General features: G+C 38.9%; 2 protein-coding genes across 2 annotated transcripts in view; both read right to left on the bottom strand.

Moving 5' to 3' along the window:
• The window catches only part of a2m1 (alpha-2-macroglobulin 1), a 30,175-nt gene extending 26,200 nt beyond the window's left edge, over positions 1-3,975 (bottom strand). Inside the window, exons 1-2 of the mRNA XM_015001486.2 lie at positions 3,727-3,975; positions 280-460 (exon numbers count right to left, since the gene is read on the bottom strand). Of these exons, the coding sequence (XP_014856972.2) occupies positions 280-460; positions 3,727-3,812 (267 nt within the window). The 5' untranslated portion in view covers positions 3,813-3,975. The remainder of the gene's footprint in view (positions 1-279; positions 461-3,726) is intronic.
• Positions 3,976-16,336: 12,361 nt separating this feature from the next.
• LOC148155664 (uncharacterized) lies at positions 16,337-20,104 on the bottom strand. Its single transcript, XM_088011458.1, has 9 exons — positions 19,648-20,104; positions 19,209-19,346; positions 18,922-19,097; positions 18,705-18,841; positions 18,348-18,441; positions 17,869-18,198; positions 17,633-17,798; positions 17,424-17,548; positions 16,337-17,090 (listed from the first exon to the last, which is right to left on the bottom strand). The coding sequence occupies exons 1-9, from the start codon at positions 19,739-19,741 to the stop codon at positions 16,779-16,781; spliced, it is 1,572 nt and encodes a 523-aa protein (XP_087867584.1). The 5' UTR covers positions 19,742-20,104; the 3' UTR covers positions 16,337-16,778.
• Between the last annotated feature and the right edge of the window lie 6,824 nt (positions 20,105-26,928).

Genomic DNA, 26,928 nt, shown 5'->3' with positions numbered 1-26,928 from the left:
ATCAATATGAAGCAAGGCCTGCGAGCCGCAAGCTAAGAGGAACCAGAGAATTCACGGACTGAGCCCCACCGCTGACAGCCTGAGTTATGGCGCTACCTAATGAGGAGCGTAATGATGCCAAGATCCGCGGCATTCTGTGACCAAACAATGAGAGGATGAGGGGAGGAAAGCACACTGTGTTTAAAAACATCATCAATGCATTAAATGTTTTGAAAAATTCAGAGTTCTACTCAATTTTGTAGGGAAAAAAAAGGCCAGCAGACAGAAAGGCAGGCTGACCTGGAAGCTGAGGCAGTGATAGAACTCCTCAGAGACGGTCGCCTCCAGGATGACGCTGCTGGAGGAATCCACAGTCAGGGAGACGGCGAGAGAGAGGCGTTCAGCGGGGTTCTGGACATGAGCACACAGGGTCGCCTGTTTCCCTCCAGTCACACGGGAGCTAATAGTCACTGCATAGATACTGGAGTGGTAAAAAAAAAAAAAAAGGTTACATAGTGTAATTGATTTAAAATGTCTCCCAAACTTTTCTAATATGAACAGATATGTCAGCCAAGATACAATGGCATTCAGATGTTTCTTTAATGCTGTGAAAGTTAGACACTGAAACAGGAAACATCTGCGATTACACACCAATGTTGGACAGTGTCTGTGTCTCTAATAACCATAAAGTTGCATAAATTAGAATGACAAACAGAAATTTGGTTAATGGAAACAGAATTTTCAGAAGAAAAGCAACAAAAGGTTTTTGCTTTAGGATGATGTGCTGATTTAGACAAAAAGGCTTTTGGATGCATAGAATCTGCTTCAGAACAAACTTCAGCTGAAGGAGTTGTTCTCACTGTTTTCTTTTTCTGACATTTTAAAAGATGTTGCAGAAATGCATTAGTAGAATATTTAAAAAGGGGTAGCGGTATCTATCTAATAAAAGTGTTCAAGGTCAAATCTCTGTAAAGCAGTCAAGTTTTTCTATTCCCAAATCTTTATTAAAAAAAGCTGTTTGTTCTTGAGTTAATGAAGGTCATATAAAGTTTAGAGGTCTGTAGCTATTGACTCTGCAGAAAGGTGATGACCGTTGGTTTTCCATTGCCTACCACTTTGTGGCTGGATTTCTGCGTTTCCCCAATTGCTTTAACTTTGTTATAACACCACCAACTGCTGACTGTGGAATACTTAGTAGTGATTGCTGCCTTGAAAGTGACATGATCCACCACAAAAGTTTCCACTAGCTTGTAACTTTATAAACCTGTGTATATGAAAGTGAATATAGTGCATGTATATCCACCTTTTTCATAAAAAATGCTGAATGTCTGATAACCTTAATTCCTTCATCTTTAAATTCAAGTTAACCAAATCGTCTTACACCAAATCTTTTTAAAGTGGTCTTAATCCATAGATCTGTAGGAGTACTGAAGATCTTTTCCTTCTTGAGACTTTATTTAAAACACACTACAAAGTTTATTTTAACTGCTCTGCCAAATACCTCTTAACTCTCACCACTGCTACGTTACTCTGAGCAGTGCCACGGCAACAGAGAAAGCCCTTTGTAACACGCTTCTACAAGTGTTTGGTTAAGACTGGTTCAAACCAATGTGTTTGGTCCCAGTAATGCAGGAAACTATAGACTCTATAGGGACGAAAGCACAAACAGAGGTTGTCTTTAAGCTTCAGCTAAGAAGACAAGAAAAAACAAAGTCTTAGTCAATGAGGCCTTTCATCCTTAAAAGATGTAACCTATGGTCTTTTCAATCTTTTTTCCTAAAACACTTTTTGATCCAAAGAGATGGCAGATGGTTGGTAATCAATAAAGCCATTTTACATCACCCCAAACATGGAAAAAATTAATCAAATGTGCTGCCACTTTATATATATTATGTTTATTTGGACAAAGGGTACTTCATCCAACCATCTTGGCTGGAAGTTCAGTGCAACTCAGCTTTGAATGCCCTCCAGTGTCAACTAGGTATTAGCTAAATCTCTTGAAGTACCAAGTGCCCCAACAAGTCAGGAACCGAGCACTCACCGATCACACATTGAAGAGAACAAAAACTTAATCAATGCACTGCATAATGAGGCAGTAAATCATGTAGCAAAGCATATTGTTATGACATTTGCATAGAATCTACATAAATTTCATAGCAGTGGGAATTGTGTGTTACATGTTACATCTTTGAGTTGGAACCTTATTGCATTCAAATTTTGTTTTTTCTTAAAATTTTTTGGAAGATTTGTTATCTCTCCAAGAACCTTAATAATCTGATACATGGAACGCAAACCACTGTTAAAGCTGAAAGGGAAACAAACAAATCGTGTATAGTAAAACTCTTGACTCAACAACACACTTGTTTTCTGTACAACATGCAGTTTTAGAGATGGCTGGGCAGAGACTGAAAATCCCAAGTGTAAACAGCACACAGTGCAAACTAAGCTCTGAGGAGAACTTGGCTTTCTGTATTTCTGTTGACCTAATGGGGTATCTAAAGAAATGCACTTTGACATGGTGAATCTTGCAAAGATATACATAAGACACATAAGACACACAAAATGTCAGTCGCTGCACCAATCAGTTGGCGATTGGTGATTGAAATTAAAAAATTTCTCCTAATCAGCAGATGAACTACTCAAAAATCACATTTCCGTCCCTTCTGTTCAATAAAGGCAACAGTGAAAAATCCCATGGTCACATTAACAATCAGAATGTACTTTGATGAACTTTAAGAACCTCATTTTAAATACATCACTAACCGATAGACTGAAAGGTAAATGTTAGAGACTTTTGTTCTTATTCATAAAAAACAAACATTTAAGTTTTTTTTTATTTAATGGCTGCAAACCAACAACTTTACAAACTGCTTATTCTTGTTTCTTTTATAGCTAACATTTAATGCATTTAACTGTTTAATGAGACTGTGACACATTTGTGTTATGATACCGTGTTTAGAACTTAAGAAAAATGGTATTAGTATTATTTATGCTTGCACAAGATATAATAAACTTACAAGCTGCCTGAACTTATTATGTCAGCAAGATTTAGCTCAGTTGTGGGTATAAATGACGGGTAAAAGTCTGTCTAAGTGGCTAAACATATTTTTGTAGCAAAGACTTTTAGAATGGTGCTTCAAACATATTAGATAAACAAATATTTCACTCAAGGAAGTCTTTTGATGGCATAATATTGCGATGAAGGTTATGACTCTACTGTTAAATATAAACCCAAATTAGGAGGTCATTTAAGAGGTTAAGAGACATTGGTTTCAGATTAGTAGTTATGATTTATTTTAGGTTGCATTTGCATGCCTTCAGAAAATGTACTAGGTACACACTGGCCCACTGTTTGTTGCATGTTTAACTTCAACAGTGTTCCATTTAAAACCAGAATAGACTAATGAGATACTTACATTTACCCCCTTCTCTCAACTTACAAAATGTTGCAATATTGAGCATTTCCCTTTTAAAAGACAAAAAAACTGGACTGAGTAAATTTTGGAGTACAACTCGTTAAAGTCGTTGAAAAAAGCGTCGAGGCCTCGCGACTCTACAGGGTCGCTATCAGAAGAAACAAAACACAAACAGTCTGCCGCGAGCTAAAACTCCCGTTTTCCTCCTGTTCGGTCACGTGCACCTGGTTATCCTGCAAACTCCAGCGCGTGAGTTCGTCTCTACTCTACAGTGCCAACTTCTGTTGCCATAACAACCAGTTGGCAGTTGGTTTCCGAGTTTTTTACTCACGTTTCGTTCAGGTTGGCCGACGTCGCAGTCAGCAGCAGAGCAGAGGCGAACATGGCAGCGGCCAGGACTCGGAGGACAGGTGCCATGTCTGCGGCGCGAGACGACCCGACCGGACCGGAGTCTCGAGAAGCAACAGGGAGGTTGAAGAGCACGGAGGAGGATCTTCCAGCCTTCGGTCCCTGCTGTGGCCTGTCAGTTGGGGATGTTGGCTGCTCTGAACCGTCCTCACTGTGGTGGCGGTGCTGTTTTATAACACCGAACCTCCCTCCAGCTATTACCCCCCTTCTTCTGGGTCACTCCCCCAAAGTTCGTTGGACATTTGCAGCCTCCTCCCCTTCCCAAAAGGAGAGTAAGGAGGCCACCTTTCCAATTTCTTAAGAATTCCTGTAAAAACCAACATCTTCCCCTAAGCAAGAAAGAAAGAAAAAAAGTGTGTGGAAAGGTGAAAACACAATAAGAACCATGATGACCATGCCAAGTTTTTACTAGACTGGTTTGTCAACATCTGAATCTGGCCCCTTGGAGCCTGGCCTGAGGGATCCATGTAATGATACTTTTAGCAACTTGCCTGTCAGTGGAGAATCTCTGGCTCTTGTACATGGAGATGTTTGGGCTTGAAGAGCCTTTGTAGAGGCTTCATCACCTGCTCAAAGTAAACATTATTCAGACTTGGCCTAAGCTCCTTTTCTGCTTATGGGGCCTTAAACAGAAAATAATTTAGAGGTAACTCTTTCTGTTAAGAACATGACCACCCAACACAGACTGGGGTGGAATCTGGGTGAGAGAGGAAAGTTTATCTGGCTGATCGCTGATAACTTTGCTGAGATTTGTGAACAAACCGAGCTCAAACTCATTGCATCAGATTGTAGCCATGGTAACACATAATCAAACTACACAGCAAATTCAAAAGTGTTAAATGTTTTGGTGTTAATAGACTTTGTGCAAAAGCAGAGTTAATTTTACTCTAATAGAGTCACTTTCTGTTTATGTAAGTCTGGGGTGTATATTATTAGTAGTTAAAATCCAGTGTTAAAACAAAGTGTTTCCGTATTAAATCTAGAGGTGTTAAAATAGAACTAATAACTCTTGACCTCTGAACTCTGAACTCCACCAGCGGCTCTAACACTGAAGGAGTTCATTCACTGCCTCAGCCCCAGAATCACAGGTTCCCACCGAAGCGAAGCGACAGAAGCCAAGTCATTTCAGGACTATTTACTTTCCACATGTCTGAGTTATTTTCTGCGCTTTTTCTGAGATGGTTTATAACTATTATTTTGAGTTGAGCTCAATCTGTATGATAGACGGCTCGGTGTTAGCATATTTAGCTTAGCATCCCGAATGTTAGCGGAGTATTTGTTGGAAAAATATCGAGCCGGTGAAGATTTAGTCAAATTATTGGCTAAATTGAACAGATCCGTAATAATCTGGAGTATGTTTTTTTCGTGATGTTGAACGTTTACATGCATATTGGTCAGATTTATCAACCTTTCTGATCGATTTTTTTCCTTTGAAAAAATGTAAAAGGCTTTTTCACGTTGAGAGCATTATTCCCGCTGTTGTGTCTTCTTATACACGTTTTGCAGCATGTTTTAATCCTTTTATTGCCTTTTTGTATATATTAGAACCAGTCTGGTTGAGGATGAATCTCCAGCCGAACCTCCCCCTCCTGATCCCTCCATGGATTCTTCGAAGATTCAAGCTCCAAAAATGATTAAGTGTTAATATCTGTGAAACTCCACATTTCTGTAATGGAGGCTTGTTGTTAGAGTTGTAGTAAAAATGTATTCCTTCGCTCCATTCCTTATTGTTCTGTTGTTGTTTTTTGTTATGATCCAGAGTGGACACTGGCTGTAGTACTCAGAGACTGAAGACATGCAGTAGAGGAGCATGTTGGTGTCTCCGGCCAAACGTCACAAACAGCCCAACAACCTGAAGACAATCTGTTAGTGATGGACATCTCTCTGGTGGAGTGCAGAGAGGATCTGTCTCTTATCAACAGAAACAGAAACTGGATAAGAAATGATGGATCTGAATATCAGGTTGGTCTGTTATGTACTGTACATATCTGGAAATCTACCTGTTAAAAGAAAATGTGCTCTATCAAATATTACATGAACTGCATGCATTGATACAGGCTTTACTTTCTCCACCTTGTACTTTGAACAATTTCATGCATATTGTATTGAAGAAAAATGTATGAAGCATACCTCATTTTGTATTGCCCAGCTGATATGTTAGACCTTTTAAAAAGCAATATGTGAATGAAATTGATATGTGAAACATGCACATTATTCCACGTTGTAATATGTTTTGTAACTATGGTGCACGTTTTGAAATAAATGCATTTGAGAAAATCATTGCCTCTTTATTAAATGTTTATTTTCCAAAGAATTTTTAAAAGTTCAACACAATAAAGTACCTATTTAATATTAATTACAAATAACTCTTAAGAAGTTAAAGAAGTACTCTGAGAGAGTTAATATTAAGATCTAACACTGAATTAGTGTTAGTAAGTGTTAAATTATTAACTCTAGCAGATTTGATATTTGACACTTTATAAGAGTTAAGGTACCAACTCTCCAAAAGTTAAATTAACTCTTTCTGGACCCACATAGACACTTTAAAAGTGTTGAAATCAAATGTGACAGTGTTAATCTGGGCCTCCTGGATTTGCTGTGCACGAAGATTATTCCTTGAACGTTTACAAAATAAACTTGCCAAATAAATATTCAAATGTTGCACAATTATATTTAATTTAATTTGTCTCTGCTGAAAAAGCTTAATTGCATTCTCATTCTCAATTAAAAAATTGTTAAAACAGCTGTGTTAAAGCTGTCTGTGTCAGTGTCCAGTGTATTTAGGGGGCCTGTGACGGTCTGGGAGCTCTAAGAAACTACTTTGTTTGCTTCTGCCTTGGGCCGGCTCTGTTCAGGCTCCTCCAGATGCCAGTAAAACTGGAACCCAGTGAGTAAAACCTGATTTGGTGTTTTGGGGATTCAAATTCCCTTTAACTTTTATTTGAACCCTTGTGCTCAGTGGACACAGACAGAGAGATGCATCTATAGTGTTTAAAGTTTGATTGGAAGTTTGATTCCTGTATAATTGGCACCAATCATCCAGATTGTGTTTATTATGAAAGCAATTACTTTCTGTGGTAGATTTCAGTGTAATAAATTTGAAAGGCTCTGGGATAAATGGAAAAGATTCACTCTGCTAAATATTCAGAATTTGTCTGATCCTCTGTGCCATTTGAATTTAAATTTGCAATCTTTGCCTGTGATATCAGGAGTCATCCCTCCTCCTTTTTCTTGATGTAATTATATGTTTTATTTTTTATTTTTTCCATGAATGAAAGTTCTGATGACCTTGAATTTAAAAATATATATACTGGAAATCAGCAGTTATCATTAGTAGAGAAATATATTTTTTTTTGAAAACAAAACATCAATCTAGCTGCTAAAAATGGCCTAATGTATTATGATTATGCATCTTTCATTATTTCCTGAAGCTTCATTCTTTGTCTTTTGTAAAAGTTTATTCAAAGGATATTTATAAAACTCCATTGAAGTCTTTATTCGAAAGCCAACGTTTTGCAGGTAGACAAACCAAAGTCGGCCTATATGTTTGCTTCTCTGCATCCCAACCTGATCCAGCCAATGACAAGCAGTCAGTGAAAAGCTTTAGCGCACAAATGAAGGACTCTGGTACAAAACAAGGTACAGCAAGGACGACTACAGACGAGGTTCGCAGTCCAGCGGGACACAGGAAAGGTTAAACATGACAAGAATTCCTCTCAGGATATTAAATCTCTTCTGTCTCTGACATGACACACATCTTCCCTTCATTCCTGAGAGAGGAGAGGAGGCAGAATACAGATAAGCAGACAGCAATTTGCACACCACAGACATTATTTGGTCTGACTCTGTTGGAAAAAAGCATTTGAAATCAAGTTGTGTTAGGTTGTTTTTTTGTCTTTAATCCATTTCAGGTTAGTGACTTTGAGAGCCTGTTTGACTGAAGGCACTGCGGTGACAGTCTTTTATCTGCTTTTATCTTTTGTCTCCTCCTCTCTTTGATCTCTGCTGCTACAATTCATTTGAATTCAATACTGAATGGAAAAGAAATTATTACATATTTTCCTTTTTGGCAATTGGCTTTTGCTTTATTCTTCATTCTTCTGCTGGTACGGCTAATGAAGAGTTCCTCGCTTCTACCGTTGATGTTCTCTTACGTCATTCTAAAGAGGCTCATGGTACAACCTGATTTAAAGCTTACCATGCTGCATTAATGAACAGAAATAAGCATATAAGCATATACGATACGATTAAGATGAGTATGGAACTCTGATTGGATGGGAATGAACTTACAGTGGGTTTCTTGTAAACTAGAGTTTCATTCATCTGCTCACACACTACTATAGATCAAAAGGAAACTAGGGGTGAAAAGCTTTGCTCAGGGTCACATTGACATGTGGCTGGACAAATCTGGAATCAAACCATCAACTTTCCACTTGCAAGGCAGCTGCTCCTCCAGTATGCCACAGCCACCCCTCAGAGGGGAGAATGAGTAACATGTAATGGTTGCTGGCTTGACATTTGCCTCCTCAGTTCTGCTCAGTTCTTATCTCCCTTCAGTGCTCCATCTGGGAATTCTCCCATTGAGCTCAATTTCTCTGGTTCAGTTTCAAGAGGGCCATTCAGCAAACAGGAGGAGGAGTTGTGAACGGTTACCATCGATTTTCTGCGCTGTTTTAGAATTGCAGTTTATGGTTGTAGTTTGGCAATGGGAGAAAATGAAAGACGCCGTTCAGCCCGTGTTGGAGATACTTTCAAATATTGAGTAATTAAAGTCTGTGCAAAAGGAATGTTTAAGATATTTTATTACTGGCAGAGATGTGACCCCACTCCCCACTGAGCAGGGCCACTTTTACAGCCACGCAATTTCTGGAAAGCTTCATAGAGAGCTGATGCATCACATACATTGGCGATTGGGTAAAATCAGGTCCAGTTGTTTAGAACTTCAGCAGAGTCAACTCCTCAAACAAGCAATCACTTCTCAATAGCCAGTGGTCCAGACCCTCTGGACAAAGTAAACCGAAGAGCAAGGAGCTGATTGCTACCAGTCTAGCTTGGCATTATCTTATCCTTCCTTTTTCTGTTTATTTGAGCTTCTAATAGTGTCTCAGATAAATGCCTTCAGCAAAACCATGACTAATACAAATCTTTCCCATTTTTCTCCTTGCGTTTTAAAATGCAGTTATTCAAAAATGCAGAAAAGCGTGGGTGAGTGTGCCAGCTCAGAGTAGAAGAAATCCAGACTCCTTCCCTTCTTTAAACTCCAGCACAGAGCAGATACTCATCATAGTCTGGAAGTCAAAAGTTCAGACATTTATTTTTTCCCTCCTGGCTTTTTTCTTTGCTGTGAACCATGCTATAGCAATAAACTTAAATACATTTTAAAAAATGACACAGTTTGAACAACTCTCACTGTTTTTTTTTTTAATTGATTGATGGGCAATCCAGCATTTACACTGTGATCTCAACTCGGCAGTCATTTTTATGCTGACTGGAGAATTGAATGCTTGATTTCTTTAATTTAGGGTGCACAAGTCATATCCACACATGCCTTTTATCTTAAGCGTAAATGTTAAATGTGTTTAGGAGAATCACAAAACAACACAGATGAATGGATGTACAGTCAGGTGGAATGTTTGCTAACTGGAAAAATACTAATCGGAGTCCAACTTGTGCATTACTGTATGTTTCCTAAGCTTGGTTTATGTAATGCTGGGCAGTAAACTGTCAGATCGGATTCTACAGAACCTTCAGTAAGATTTATAGTAATGTGTAAACAAACCACCCACCACACAGACCCTCAGTAAACTGGGCTTCAGACTGTCCCTACTGTTATTATGCAAGAGGTAGAGTACACCATCCTCAAACAAGATAAATAATCTAGTTTGAGAATACTCAAACTTTAAGATACTTAAAATATGTTTTTTGGACTTTTTGGACCCAGAGGAGGAGGAGCAGAGCAGAGAGCTACCGGGAAGCTGATGTAAGACGTCACTATCGCTGTTCTGGAGGAGTCAACTATTCATTTATATTTACAACTGATAGCTAAGATTCTTGTATGTCCAAAGTCTAAAGAGAACATTGCAGTTTAATCACATGATCAGTGTTATTATTTTAAAGTTTCAACAAAAATGTGGCTGCATCCTGCCTGGTCAGATCTTTCCAGAATGTTTAAGATATATTTATTCTAAAACTGTGTTTAGAGTGGTTTACATTTCTTCAAAAATCTTTAAAAAAAAAAAAAAAAAAAACAAACAAAAAAACCCAGCAATGACAAAACAAAAACATAGTTCTAGACATTTTTGTAAATGTCTAAAAAACAAACATTTTCAAAATTTGTTTGTCCACAAGAATCTGTACTATTTACTACGACACTTAATTACATATTAATTGCAGCTTATATTGTTGATTTAATCTATTTTGCCATGAAAATATTTTTTGTAATAATTGAAAAAGGAGAAGATTTATAAGATTTGCTCTTCCTCCTGCTCTCTTTTCAGTCGTGGTAAGAGAATGGGTTTGTGAATTAATGATTAGAATTGCTAAATCAAGTGAATAAACTGATTGATTCATTCACTGGTGCTTCTGCAACGTGATTGGAGTCCACCTGTGATCAAATCAGTGGACAGAGCATTATTTGGAATAGAACACATGAATATGAAGAAGCTCTTACAGTGGACAGCACAGAAACCAAACAAGGAAGTCAACGGACTTATCTCTTGTAGTCCAGGATTTAACTGTGCCACAGCACAAATCTCGGGAGAGATTGAATGTCATGAATAGAACGGTTGTCTCCATTACTTGGAAATGGATGAAGGTTGAAACCACCCAGATCCTCTGTAGTCCTGACTGAAACAAGTAACCGGGGAAGAATGGCCTTAACCAGAAACCTGATCAAATACATGATGGTCACCAAGGCAGAGTTCCAGTTTCCTCTTGGAGAGTAAACTACTGCCAATGTACCAATCAAGACTTTCTGGCAGAGTGAGCAGATGGGAGCCACTCCTCATTGATATCATTTGATAAGCTGCTTAAATTTAGCAGAAACACACATTTGAGATTGTGAGAGCAGGAGAAAGTTTTTGTTCTTATGAAACAAAAATAAAACTTTTGTTTTATTTTTATAGGATATTAGATTTTTTTCAGATCTGGAGAAAAACTGTTATCATTTAAAAGGGCAGTGGTGTATTATCCAAGCAGATGGTGTAATTTTATAGCACAATTAAGTAACTATATTACCTTCAGTTTCTACTGTAGTGGGAAAATGTTAAGGTTACTATGATTATTAGCTGAATCATTGCATAGCAGTATTAAGATTCTTGTGTGATTGATGAGCTCATGAAAAAGACTTCTGACAGAGTTTAGTTTCTCTGGCCTTAACATTACAATGAAGTGATTGAATTGTTTCTTTATCTCTTATGGCTCCTACTGCTTGCTGTCTGCTATCTGTTCTGTAACCAAGTAGTTTATCAAAATATGCGATTGGAATGAACCTCTCCCTATAAAAGTGTAAGCTGTGTTTTGCTCCAGGCTCTTTCTCCTGACTGCGATCAGTGAGCAGAGACTTCGAATGTAGAGCCTTCGAATAAATACTGATTAAGTCTTTCTCTGGTTCTTGAAACAGTTTTTTCTCACTCTTTGTTAAAGGAAAATTTCCACAACACTACATACATCAAACAAGACTTAAAAGAAATTGACTTTGTAATTTCACACTTTTAAATTGGGCCTCTGTCTCTTTAAAAACTCCTACTCTTTCTGAAATTCCGTCACAACACACCTCTATTAATCTTTTAACAACTTTTTTTACCAGTGTTACACTGAGAAGTAGCTCGTATAATGAGCTCAGCATATGCTCAGGTCCACCTGCTGTTTGCTAATTGCAGCTGACTAGTCTGAAGGAGCTGAGCAAAGGAGGGCCCCTCTGTGAGGCAGAACCTTGGAAGCTTGAAAACTGCAGCTCTAAGGAGGAAAGTTCAGCCCGCCCAGGTATTTTGCACAGCTCACACAGTTACCATGGAGATTTAAAGGATTTCTCAACATGCATGGTAGAATCAAAGCAACACTCCAGGTATGTTTTTGATGAATAAATAACATTGTAACATGACGTAAAGCGCAATAAAATGAATTTTACAAAATGCTGCCCCTTTAAGATCCAGGTGACACCATCCCTATTTTGAAGCATGATGATGACATCATTATGTTGTGGTGTGATTTATTCTACACAGGGAGCGAGGCATCAAATTTACATACAGCATGTGATGACTCTACCAGAAATAGAAAAATTTTGCCTAAAATCTGCTTTTCATTGGTGACGTTAATATCAATGAAACAAAAACTATCTTCATTTTCGTTTATTTGGGATTATAGTGGTAAAAATGGGTAGATATTAGTACTGCAACAGTTTACTAAAACTCCCACCTGCAACAATAGCTTTAACAGTGGTGATGAAGCTGAGGATGATCAGCCTATATTTGACCAGCAGGCCAACAGTCACTCCCTCTCTGTTTCTCTCTCTAAGGTTCTGCAGCCCAGTCTCTGTCTCCAAACACAACCATTCGGTAGGATCTCACTTGGTTAGTTTGAGTGGTGAGGTCTCCTTCTGAGCAGAAACAAGCCATCCACCATCTTCCATTTGTCAATGAAGGCCATCCTTATAACATCCGAAACCATAGTAGTGCTTCATCACAGGACACAGAGCAAGAAAATATAAACTTCTGTGAATGCACAGCTTGCATAGTCAATCTCTGACCTTTTCTATATTCGGATGTTATTCTTTGACTAAAACAGATGACAAACTGATCTTTGTTCTAGGGATACAGGTTGGAGAATAACAACCTGTAGTTGTTGTCCTGAGGGCCGGCTGCTCCATAATTCAGTAGTCATCTCATATATGTCTGGATGAACCTGTTGACTGTTTCCCTGAAACACTTTCCCTGGTCCCAAACCCCAGGCGTTTTTTTTTTTCTTCTTTTTCTTACTGCATTACTTGACAGCCATGATTAGTTGCTTTACATGGTCAGGAGTGTCTGGACACAGTTCCCAAAGACAGACGACTATCTGATATTGACTGAAACATGTGAACATTAACAAATAGAAAAATAATATCTGTTGGCTACATGGCTATTTCGGCGCTATTCCTCAGTTACTATTGTGTTCGTTACTTTTTGAGCAAGAAAATAATCAATACCAGATGAGAGTTTAAAACTTTTATTCAGTTTTATTTTTTAAAAAATCCTTTATGACCAAACAAAAGAGAAACAGTTTTCCCAAGCAAAATTTTATCCAAAGACATAGATGAAATGATACAATCCAAACAGTCAAGTCAAGTCAAAGTTTATTTATATAGCACAAAGGTCTCATTCTCGGGGCCCGCGGGCCAATTGCGACCCGCAGGACGATGTCTCGTGGCCCCCACCGTGATATGATTAGTGCGGCCCACAGGGTGAGCGGACCTCTGAAGGAAGTTCCTCGTCATGGCTGACATTCGGTGCTAGGCTAAGCTACACTGACTTCATGCACACTTCGCTTGTAACAATAATGTAGCGGACGATGGAACAGTCCGGTACCAGTTTCCCTTCCCTGCAGTCGCAATTCCGATATGTTCTACCATTAACAAATGCCAGGATCAAACGCAGAGAAAGGCTACCGGGCTGCTCGTCATCCGCCGCGCTGCTGTGACAAGTAGAAGCTGTAATGACGTCACGCGTCGTTCTCCATACATTGCTAGCTGGCTAAAGACTTTTGTGAAATATAGAACAAGAGCGACGCCAAGTGGAATAAACTTAGGGTGCTTCACACAGCAGCCTAAAGTGACCAAATTCCGATTTTTTTGTTTTGTTTTTTAGTAATGCGACCTGTGTCTGATCTTCTCGTGACAGTCTGAACAGCACAGGTCGGATTCTTTTCGAATGCGACCCATATCCGATACGTATCCGATTCAAATGCGACCTAACCTCCAGGCCGCCTTCATCCGAACTGAACGTCACTGATACTCAACAAATTCTGTGTCCTGATACACGCAAGTGCGAAGAAAAACAACTATGACGGACTATATGAGGATTAAGTTGTTAATATGCTGCTCTGGTTGAACAACAACTTCAAATATGTAAGCTAAGCTCCACCGTTAGCCTCCATGTTTACTTCCGCAAACGCTGAGCACTTCTTCTTTTTATGGCGGTTGGTAGAACACTGAGAACGCTGACGCTATTGCGCCCTCTACTGCGCATGCGGGACACTTTCAGGTCGTTTGCCCTTTCAGACTGCAGAACACATACAGGTTGCATATCTGTGGCAGTGTGAACTGCCCAGCAAAAAAAAAAAAATCCAATTTGACAAAAAATCGGAATTGGGTCACTTCAGGCTGCAGTGTGAACGTACCCTAAATTTCGTCACACCCTCATCATGTCTTTGTCAAAGCCTGCAGTTCATGTGTTGGATAAATAATTAAATGTTGATGACATTTGAGGATATTTTTTAAAGGGTTTTTGTGGAATCCTTTATGCGGCCCAGCCTCACCCAGACTCTGCCTCCAACGGCCCCCGGGTAAATTGAGTTTGAGACCCCTGATATATCACATTTACAACAACCTCAGCACAACAAGCACAACATCACATTTTATTATTATCAAACAACACCAAGATGTGGTAGAAAAATAAAAGATGAAATGTGTTTACCTAAAGATATGCATGCGGTGGACGGGTGGCTGGAGGAATCAGATGGACTAGCCAAGCTTTACTCTTAACATCTTTGTTCAGGTTCAAACTTAGGATCTATAATCTACCGGACTTCTTAAGGAAGCAAAGATCCTTCAAGATTTGTAGCAAAATGCTGCATATTTTTATATGTTGTTGTTGAGAGTGTCATCTCTTCTTCTGTCATCTGATGGGCCAGCAGCATCAGAGCCAGGGACCTAAAAAACTCAACAGCCTGATAAAGAAGGCTGGTTCTGTTCTGGTTCTGCTCTGGTTCTGTTCTGGGGACGACTGTGAAATCTCTGGAGATGATTATGCAAAGAATGATTCTTCATAAAATCAAGAAGAGGATGGACAACTGTGACCATCCTCTTCTTGAGACTGTCTTGGGAAAACAGAGTGTCTTCAGTCAGAGGCTTCTTCAGAGTCACTGTAATACAGACCGCTACAAGAAATATTTCCTGCCAACAGCCATCAGTATCTAGAATAACTATTTTAAGAATTAATGAATCACAGCAACATTTAACTCCCTTTGGGATGAATAAAGTATTTTTGAATATGTATATGTATATTTGTATGTTTTTCTGGGCCATGATAATTGCTGACCAACCTGAAGCAGTGTGTCCAGTGTTTGGAAGGAGGTTTGTCTTTAACCCACATTTCTTAATTCTGTGCCTTCTTAGGTGCAACCAGTTAACAAAATGATCTACTATCACCATTAAAATGCAAATCAGGTTATTATTTTATTTTTGGAAATGAATTTCCACCACTATTTAATATTGCTGTACAATCGTAACAGCTCATCAAAACAACAGTATTTTTTCCTTGCAGCTACGCAAGAGGCTGTGTATTATTGTACTCTTCATGTTGTGTATACTACAGAAGAAATGTGAAGAATGTGTTGTAACTAACAATGCCAGTAAACTTCACAGTGCCACCAGGGTAAGCCGCGTTACTGTAATAAAGAGGTGAGGCTGGATTTTGTATTCCGGACATTATTTTGGCCACGGGGCATCGGACTGCTTTGACCTTGCAGTAGTTCAGGAATGAAACGCAGCACACACTGAGAGGCTCATCCACTCATCTACAGTTATTTGACTGGCAGCTTGTTCTTCGCTGCCTGCTGTGATTGACAAACATGAGCAAGGGCCAGAGGTAAAAAGAAAAAGTTACCAACTTTATTTTGCTGAAACATCGAGACAGACACATCTCAGGGCAATTTTAGAGAGACGAAATTGCCCTTTGGTAATTTTATCGCCACCAAGCGTGTGTTTCCTCAGAAAAATGTCTTCATCATCTGATATGATAAACAGAGCATTGCTGCATTGTTTTATAACCAGGATTGAAGTGTAATGTTTGCAATTCATGTTGAATTTACATGTCTGACAAAATGTGGGAAAGTTCAAAGGGCATGAATACTTTTGCAAGGCATTGCAAATGTAATATGAATAAAAATTTGCATCATGATACCTTAAGAGTATTTTTATATCTACACAGTAAAAATGCCGGTGTTGAATTAACACCCACAGTGTTAATTTTAACACCAACAAAGTGTGTATATTTGTCCAAGTCAGCTGGTGTTAAAGTAACACTTTTGAAAGTGTTAAAAGATTGACACCCATTTTTTTGTTAAATTAACACCAGACATTGTTAATATTCAACAATAGCGAGTGTCACATTAACATTACAACGGTGTTAGTGTTAAAATATAATGTTAAAAGTAACACCAGTGTAGTGTTGATCGCAAAACATAATGTGGTGTTAAAAAGGTAAATAATTGACCCCACAAGGTGTCAATATCAACCAAATCCAGTAGAAAAATATTCAAAACAATACACAGAAATGGAAAGTTTACCTTTTATTAAACCCATTTCAATATTACAGACCTTCAATGCAGAGCTTATACAAAACAGCAGTGGGGCACAATATATGTTCTTTCATCAGCTGAAAACTGCCTGTCATAAGTCTGATAACTATCAGATCAAAGACACAAATAACAGCAAACACATCATCTCTATTCTGAAAGCATTCAGATGATCATTGGTATGAACACTATCTGTACCAACATTGTCCACATAAACAGAATCTATGGCAATAGTTTCTCCATGTGCTTTCATCAAGTGCTACTTGAACCCAGAATGTGTGTAAAAAACAGATGAACAACTATGTTCCCCACATTTCAAACGCAATTTGTGCCGTGGATACAAAGAATGACTAAATTTCAAATGCTGAAAAAGATTAGAAGAATTTCTGTGCTGAACCTTACAAATGTAACATATTGGTATACTTAAGTGTTGTTAATTCTCACTCTGATTTCCTTGACTCTGGGGCTCTCCTTTGTTACATCAATCCCATAAACTGTTGTTTGGATGAATGTGTAGAAGTTGAGGAGGGCTGCATCGTAGGACATAGCAAACACAAAGTGCGCCTTAAACAGTTCATCGAAGGCAGCCACTGCAGTCTGTGCCACACAAGGAATGGGCTTCTGATCCAGGATGATGTAGAACTTTTGAATACTGCTCTTCTTTTCTCCAACACAGAGGAGGAACGGCTGTGCAGATCCAACTTTGCCAAGGAATGTCGCCATGCTTGTCCCCACCTAAGATTGAGAGACACATTAGAAAAAATGGTTTTAGTCCCTTCACAAGCAACAAATTAAGAACACTTTCCACCTTCCTTTAGCTGTGAACATGCCACAAAAGGGGATGTGACTTGCAAGAAAACTGTTGTGAGCTTAAGTGAAAAGATTGCTTCTAATGGGCTCATACAATTCTTTGTGCCATTATGTTCCCACAACCAATTTTGTCATAAAATTAACCCTGATCCCTCCCTCCCACTCCAAAAATAGCTATAAATTCATAATACAAATAACAAATAATGACTTTACATTACATTTACTTTAAGTGAAGCACAATTCATGTCAAAAACATACCTTCATAAACTTCACAACACGATCAGCTGCCTCAGTTGCACCAATTTTTACATGTTTCTTCCCTTTGGCGGTTGGAGGCAAGAGATGAACCAGCAGGAGAATGGCTGCCACATCGCTATCCCATTCTGATAAAATCATAACACAAGCCATGTTTAGAATTACCGTATGAAAATGCACACTGTTGAAAATATTTATCTATTAATACATACCATAATCACTTGATTCCTCCTGAGCAGACAGAAGGTCATCCAGGTGAACACTCTGTCGAAGGTTTTTGCTGACAGTGATGACCTTCGGTTTGTAGAACGTTGGCCATCTTGCAATGAACTTCCCTGAGATGTCTTCTCCAAAGAGCATGATGAAGTCCTGCTCAATCTAGCAGAAGAAAAAATACCATCAAAACCTAATTCAAAAGTTCAGTTAATCAAATCTGAGACTTTCTCACCAAACCTGGTGTATCCAAGAATCTTGGGAAGTGATCCAAGATGAGTGATGACTGGTCCAGATCATGTAGCATGTTCTGTCTATGCTTAAATGTTGCCTTCATTTTCTCCTTAACAACGTCCTGGTCTGATGCATGCTTCATTATGGACATTGCTTCTTTACATCCATCACCAAACAGCTGTTCAGATGTTGAGGTCTCCCTCTGAGTTTTCGGGCCACCTTCATGAGCAGACCTGGAGCTCCTCTTGAAGTCACTTGCAGTGCTACGCTGAACTGTTTTCAATCGATAGGCCAGGTAGCCCTGTCCACTTTGAGGATCGTAGAAATGCTCCTATCACAGAACAGAAAACACAAAATGTTGATTATATTGCGTTCAAAAGGACAATTACACAGGTAACTGACATTGTAGAAAAAAAAGAAAAAAAAAAGATAGAAATCCAAATAGATTATGACCCAAGAAGAGAATCTTCAGGTACTCACGTAGCCAGTTGGTGAGCAATTATCTTTCAAATTGGGAAAGAGAGTGACAATTCCCAGGGCATAGGTAATGCGGACATTGACAGGAGGGACTCTCCTAAAAAAACAATTCAATAAGAATATTCATGTTTCACATAGGGGTTAAACAAACTCACACCAATTAAGCAAAGGTTATGAATAGAAAACTCATTCTCAGTAATTACAAATTATTTGAATAATCATTATGTGTTTTCAAATTATTCTAAAATTTCTATGGATTTCATACATGTATGTGTTTAACTTTTAAAAGTACCATCAGTCAAAAATATCAAGGTTAAATTCTGGCCCCCAATCAGCAGGCTGAGGTTTATTGGTACATACCCATGACTTTCGATCATATCCGCCACTAAAATATTGACAAGTTTCCTTCTTGTTGGATCAGAGAGACTTTTGGTCTTGTTGTATTCTTTTAATACATCTTCTCCCCCTGGTTTTTGGTGCAGAGCTACATAGACAATCTGCAACAGATTTCACATGTCATCCTGCTATGAATTTTAAAATGGATCATCATTCCATTTCCCACCTTGACACAACTTACATCTTTTGCCATCTTACTGTCAGGTGGTCCTTCAGCCAGTAGTCTTCTCTGTGCTCTGGTGTTCTCTGTGATCACTGTAGAAGATGAGCTTGAGCTTGGAGATTCAACTGACGAGGCTGACCCATCTTCAGAACTGAAGGAAGCGTCTGTTACCTCACTCTCGTCAACGACGCCCACTGTATAAAGTTTAGATGACTCATTAGTAAACAACTTAAAATGAACTTTTGATTTATATGTTTTTAAAATGCATTAGAAGGAACACTTGTTTTAATGCTTTTAAATCTTACCAAAGTGCTTAGTGACTACTTTGAAAGATACTGTAGCAGACCTCAGGAGTTCATCAAAAATATCAGCATCCACATCAACTCCAGAAGAGTCCTTTAGGTCTACACAGATTTCACTTGCCAAATTGAATTTAGCATGAACTGGAAGGAAACAAAAATACTCATCTTAACATGCTAATTTATAGCATATGGTTAGAACTGGTAAGGGCCAATTCATAAATAGAAAATATTTCAAATAATATTTTCAGACAATGAACTGGTGGTTGAAATTGTACATCTTTAATGTTGCCCATATTGTTGGCAGACAGTTTACCAAAATTTGACATTACCATTTTTATGAAAATAATAAGCATTCTGGACATGATTTCAGATAAAGAAACTACCTTAAGCTTACTTCATTTAATGCCAGCTGCCACAACAACATAATTAGTACTCAACTTACCCTCTTGTATGAATTTCAAGTAATCATAGCAGTCATCTGTCACTGGAACCCGAACCCATTTTTGGACTGTCTGATACTCCACTTGAACCAGCATTTCTGCATAACAAAAAAAGGACACGGTCGAAGTTTTGACACCTTACAGATATTTTAATCCAACCCTTTATCACTTCTACTATCACTTTGAACACGTTAGCTCTGTCCGCTATATAGAATTAGCTAGAGTGTTTGAGCTAGTTAGCTAGCCAGAGTCCGCTTCCCTAGCGGCTAGCCGTAACGTGGCTTTTTACACTCTTGCTTTGCTACTGCTATAGTCTACGGAGCCCTCAAGGAGACACGGGGATCTTTTTTCCGCTCTCAAAAGTTTAGCTTTACCCTTACCTAGCAACACTTTATTGCTCGACGTAACGAACAACTTCGTTACGTCGAAGTTGTAACGAACAACTTCGCGAGGGAATAAAAAAAATCCCCACATCCTCTCGGAGGCAAGCAGTTTGCAATGTTAACTTTTTTATGCACACATCGCCAATATTTCAAATAATACCGCTTATTCATGGTTTAAAATGACAACTATAACTTACCAAATATAAGAGAATTCAAATTTACCGTTCGCCTAGATTTGGCAAAACGGCGGGACCTTGAATTTGATTAATTTTCCATGCAAAATGGGTTAAATATAGTGCATTTGTTTAAGTCACAAACTAAAAAGCACATTTCCAACGAAACAATAGTCATGTATTGATATTTAGCTTACCTTTAATGTGCGAAAAGAAGCCGTACAGATCGAGTGACTGGTGGCGAGACAACAGAAAGTAGAACGTACTCTGCAGCCGTTACGCGGAGGCGGGGCTTAAGCAACACCAACCAATTAACACTGCAATTTAACAACGCAAATATGACGGAAGTTACACCGGCAGTGTTATTTTAAAGCTGTGTGATGTTAAAACAACACTCACACTCTTTATTTAACACTACACCTGAGATTTTAACACTGGCATTTTTACTGTGTACTAGGGCTGCAACTAAAGCTTATTTTAGTAATAGATTATTCAAATGATTTTGACTATTATATTGTTGTCAGGGATATTGACTATAACTGGCATATTTTTCATTTAACCACAAAAGACTTTCATCTATCACTGGTGCCTATCTCCATTGGTCAACATGCAACAGGTGGGCTCATCCTAGACAGGTCATCAGCCAATCACAGGGCAGCACAGAGACAGACAGGACAAAGTCACACACACACAAGAGAATCTAGAGAGATCAATTAACCTGACAATCATGTTTTTGGGGGAAGCCATAAAGAACATGCAAACTCCATGCAGAAAGCCCCCAAGATGGGATTTGAACCCAGGACCTTCTTGTAAGACAACAAGGCTGCCAACGGCACTACTGTGCAGCGGCTCCATTAATATATGCAAATAAACAAATAATAAATAGTTTTAAATAAGAAAATAACCATTTTATTGGCTAAAATTCAATAACAGCATTTCTTTACTGAACGCTTAATTGTTTCTAGCAAATGAAGAATCTGCAGCTAAATTTTTTTTCTAACATCAACAAGTTAAGAGTTGAGCTTTTTCTGCTTGACTTAGCAACAATAAAGTGAGTGATTGATCTTGTTTTGTTGATTAATTTTATTATCTTGATTAACTGGATAGAAAATGTGTTTAATAAGATATTTTTTCTTAACATAAATTTGAATTTGAATTTGAACATTTTCAGGAGTTCTGGGTATATATAGAACATATTTACAAACAAAGGTTGTTTTTTAACTGCAAAATTAATATATTTTTGTTGAATTTTGGCTTTTGTCATTCTTTTAACAATGGGCTTATTTTGAGTCTGTATATGGCAGTTATTGATTAATTGATTATTTGAATAATCATTTCAAATAATCATTTCCTTAGTTTGAAGTTTTGAATTTGATTTTCATCCCACCAAACATCCCCACAGTTTAACACTCCAAATAGACGTGTGTGTGCTCCCAGCAGCAGAGGGCAGCAGACACGTAGGCTGAGCAAATGTTTTCTTTTCTCTCATCTCCACCTCGGGGATGGGCTCATTAAATCATTTTTCCCATCTCCTCTTCTCTGATGAATTCTTCATTAAAATGCTCCTCTACAAAGACGTTCTGAAGGAGTGCAATTAAATGGGTCTTGATGATCTCAGAGAGATGATCTTTTGCAGCTAAAAGCTCCCTGAACGCAGCCCACTGGAGCCTTTCCAGAGCGATAGCTCAGACAGAGAACAGTCCACCAGTGAATAACAAAGGGAAGTCAGCCGCTTCACGGGGATTTAGATGTTCAAAGGAGCAGCTTACGCCTCTGGGCCACGCAGGGCCCTCTCGAGTCGGAGAATGAAATCTGTTGTTTAACAAGCCTTTATTGGAATCCTCATGAACAAAAATGTTGGAGATTGGGGGACAAACAGAAGCCCACGGTGGTGGCACACATGAACCCGAGATGAGGGAATATTTGTCAGAGAGCCCGTACTAAAGTGTGACTTTCATATTGGTATAACAAAATCCGTTGGGTGTGTGCGTGTGTGTGTTTGCTCGGGCCAGGATATGCTGGGCTTTAGGTGGTGGATGTAACAGAGCCGCCTGCCTCGGGGTCTCTCTGTTCTTTAGTTAGTGGAGTTTCTAGAGGTTTCTGAACACAGTCTTGGTGTGTCTCAGGAGTCTCACGGGAGTTTGAGGAAGCCGGACACCACCGCTTCCTCACCACTGAGCTGTACTCCCCCCGCATAGATCTGTGTTTCAGCTTTAATGTTTACTCTTCAGAAACTTAAAATATAGCAGAGAGATTTGGAGTCTTCATGCGACAGGTAACCAATCAGAATGCAGAGTAAGATTTCATCAAAAACTGCAGCAGATAGGTTGGACAGAACCAGCTGTAATATCAGGTTGTCAGGGATGAACAGACGTCTGGTTGTTGGGACAACAGACTGAATTACTGCCAACAGAAAACTTTATGTTGTGTTTTACCTCTGGTACATTAGATCAGTGGCGGGGGGGCAGGAAGGTTGGTTCACCCAGGGCACCAAACAGGTTAGGAGTGCCTCTGCATTGGATCACTAACTTTTTAAAACAACTGTTGGTCCTGTGATGTAAAACTGTCTAATAGGAATAGATCAGCATTGACTGGCCAACAACCATTTGGTCTTTACCAGGCAAATGACATAATGAGGTCACAGTGTAGAAGAACTTAGTTGGCCAGAACAGAGGCCTGCTGGTATCCCAACACTTTTGGGATGAATTAGAGTGGACACCATAAGTCACGCCTCCTCGCTCAACATCACCTTGCTAACATACTGCTAAACCTCAATGAAGACTTCCTAAAAGAGCTGAAATTCTTGTAGCTGAATGATTTATTTTCACTTAGAAACAAAGAAACAGATTTTGTTTCTCTTCGTTATAATCTGTATCTATATTCCTTTCCTGAATACAAATTAAAATAAATAATGTATTAACTGGTCTTATTCACTTACTATTATCAGATCTGTATAAGATCAAAAACTACATAGAATATTAACAACAACAGGAGATCAGTTTGCAGCAAGAGCTGAAGCATCAAATATTAGTTGCATCACTGATGAGTTATTGATTGACTGATAAATTAAAAGCGTTTCCTCTAATCAAACAATTCACCTTCCACTGTAATATTCCTCCTCTTCTACCGTAGCCCAATTTTTCCCCCAGATTTTTGTCCTTTTTTTTTTACAATTTTGACATGAAAATAACGAACCTAATGGAGTACAAGAGGGTAAATGTGTCTGCTTATTAAATACACATCTAATTTCCATTTCCACCTCTAAGTTGTAAGGAAAGTGAACGCCGTTTTCCTTTGCACTTGCGTGTTTTTCCTCAAATCTAACTCCTTCTAAATAATGAATTGAATCGGTTATCAAAATTCATCAAAGTAGGGGGTGGGGTTAATGCACTGAGGTTGCTGAACAAAGCTGTTTTCAAAAATCCTGCATGTATTTCTACTAAGCTCTCCTTTATTTAAGCTCATTCTTAAAGGTTTTTGTTCTTTTTTCATTTTGTCCTGTGAAGGCCTTTGGATTGTCTTGAATTTGAAAGAACCGACATAAATAAACGTACCATTGCTAAATGCTTAAGTCCCAGAGGGAACAACATTCAGCCCAGTGTGTCTGAATCACTGACCTTTGACTTTGATCCTTTTTCTAAATGCGAGTTGATAACAGGACAGTTCTGCAGCTGACCCTCACTATGAGCAACCAATAAAAAATGTTCTTTTCTACTAGATCTAAAACTTGTCATGATTTTCAACAACATCTTAGCCATCACTACAACTAACAATGCTCAATCGCATTGTTGTCTAAAATAATTCAATATCATCACCTTCCTAAAATAGTGGCCTGAGTCATTTTTTGTCAGAAGTGATTTTTGCAACAACAACAAAAAAACAATCAGCACATTTTTCTTTCCAAAATCTGTTTTAGGCACAAAAGAAAAACAAAAACTATTTTGGCAAAAAATGATTCAGGCCATTATTTTAGGTAAAGTGACAATATGCACTGTATGGGGAATACAGTGTAACATGGCAGATTCAAATTGAGCATAACTGAGCTGCTGTGTGAACGTAGTCACTAGCTTGAAAAATAAGTAAAATGGAAATTGCAATGAATAGACTTTCACAGGTTTTTAAGGTTGAGATTTGTGTGTTATTTGTACTATACGCACTCTTTTGTATCCTAGGAAGGACATGAACTGGCTCCTGAGTAAAACGGCTTACAGGGCCAGCAGCACAGGGCCTCATTTTTACTTTCTAAAATGTTTTGTAATGAATGCATATTTTGCAGACATTTTACTTTATATGAAAGTCAAAGTGAGAATCAAGTGAGTTCTGATAATATTTTGGGATTTTTATGAATATAAATAGTACTCAAGTATTTGAAATGTAATTAATTTAGTGTATTTTATTTTTAGAACAACATGGAGCTACTGGCCAAGGGACACATTACATCTAACATTAACAACAAACCGAGTTGGCATTCTTAGTTCCTTCTCAATCATTTATGGTTTTACTTATAAATGTTCTGTAATTTGCATTAGAAAAATATTTTTTTTTCTTTTCTGTAGAGGGCACCAAAAAGCTTTCCAACCCAGGTGCCCACATCCTTGTAGATCTGGCCCTGACTGCCCTCTACCCCACCCCCCTCGTTAACCTCAGATTGACTCAAATGCCACCAGCCAACCTCCATCTGTGGCTCTGACCTAAATGAGGAGGGAAAACAAGCTGAGCCCCAACCTCTCCACCACCTCTGCTGCCATGAGGCTCCTGGTTGGAGGTGCTGAGGGAGAAAAAGAAGAGAGAGAGAGAGAGAGAGAGAGAGAGAGAGAGAGAGAGAGAGAGAGAGAGAGAGAGAGAGAGAGCTGTTTGAAGTACAGTAAAACACAGCTCCCTTCAGCTCCCAGATCAAAGGCAGAGGATAACCAACAGCCTGCTGTAATGAGACCACGATGACTTGAAATCACTGGGATGGCTCGATGCCCCTCCCCCCCAAACTACCACAACATCATTATGAGAGACCGCAGTGGAACACCCTGAGAAAGACAACAGTATTCTAGCAATGTGGGTTTCTCTGGGAGTAAACTGCTGCTCGGTGTGTGATCTTGTTAGAGAACCAAAGCTGGAGACACAAAGCAGAACCAGAGAAGGGCTGAGAAGAAATGCAATGCTGTTTTTTCTATATATATCATTTTTTGATCTTCGTTCACTGACAGTGGTAGACGACCAGCACAGGCAAATACATCTTTTCTGTCTGGGTTGAATTTTTTTATCTAAGCGGATGTAATGTACAGTGAAAGCCCCATTTATGCTTGGCAGTGGCGCTCCTACATGTTAACAGGGTGACCAGACCAGGCCTGGAAAAATATTAGGATGGGTCAACAATAACAACAGAAACATAGCAGCCATCAGATGCCAACTGGTTGAGAGTGATGACAAAGGCTTTTCTTGTCTGTGCAGATGTATGTTTTTAAAGGTTTGGTTGGCTTTAGAGGCCTTTATTTGAGAGAGGTCAGACAGGAAAGTTTGTAATGAGAGAGGGGGAAGGCATGCACCAAAGGTCATCAGGACTAAGGCCTCTTTACATAGGTTAAGTTTTATCCCTGCACTGCCAGAGCACTCCAGTCCTACAAATATAAACATGTAGAGTTGGGTGTGCTGTGGTGGCACAGCCCATGTGTGGAGGCCTTGGTCCGTGACATGGCTGCTGCGGGTTCGATTCCCAGCCTGGTAACCTCTGCCACATGTCTTTCCCCATCTCTCATTGCCAACATTCCTGTCAATTAACTATCAAGTAAAGGCCACTAAAAAAAAACCTGTAGAATTTCCTAAAGGCTAGCTGGAATTGTGTACTTTGTTAAAGCAAAGAATGATTTTCATTTCAGAAGTCAAGTATGGCGGATGACCTGTGATGCTCTAGGCCTGGTTCTCTCCCTGAAGTCTCTGGACCTTTGTTGGAATGCATGGTTTTATGTTCTCTGATCATAGCGCTGGTAAAATTTTACCATAATTCTGAAAATGGGTCTTCTTTGGCTGTTTTAGCAGGATGAAGACCCAAAATGTTTGACCAAGTGAACATAGAAACAGTCCACCAAAATTAAAAATGAGCTTCCTGCCATAGTCATCCAAATAACAGAGTAACACATGCTGTCCTGTTGGTGAATAGAGGTCATACAGAGTAATTTTGCTTAAATTATCTGTTAAAATGGGATTTTTTTTTCTCCCACCCCTGAATAAATATAGATGAATAAAGGTTTGATTGATCTCTTTTTTGCCAGTAAGAGATTATGATCTTGGATAAAGATGAATTCATTAGAATGTTTTCACACATGAACAGTGCAACTACCACATGATTATGTAATGCAAATAAAAATAATCAGTTTGTGAGTGAACCAAATGAACCTGATAGAAACAAAGATGTTAGTGTGAAGAAAACTGACTCATTTCCAGAGAAACACCATGATAGAAAATGATCACAACAGGAAATACACAAAGCGACATTTTCTGTTTCCACATGTGGAGGGTAGTTTGATGTATTTTTTGCTGTGGTAATGCCTGCTGCCACCGAGCTGAGAGCATTCGGACTCAGGCCAGCATCCAGCACCGGCTCCATCTGATCACACAGTCCAGGCAACAACAAGGCCAGGAGATAAAAACGCTGCTTTTAATTCTGTCAGTTTTCCTTAAACCTTTTCTGGCAAGAACGTTTGTTGGTAATCGCAGTTAGGTTTAGCGCCAAGTC

This window comes from Poecilia mexicana, unplaced genomic scaffold (assembly GCF_051168715.1).
Source record: "Poecilia mexicana isolate PSO_F unplaced genomic scaffold, ASM5116871v1 scaffold_13, whole genome shotgun sequence".
NCBI classification, from domain to species: domain Eukaryota; kingdom Metazoa; phylum Chordata; class Actinopteri; order Cyprinodontiformes; family Poeciliidae; genus Poecilia; species Poecilia mexicana.
This window is presented reverse-complemented; position numbering and strand designations above follow the sequence as displayed.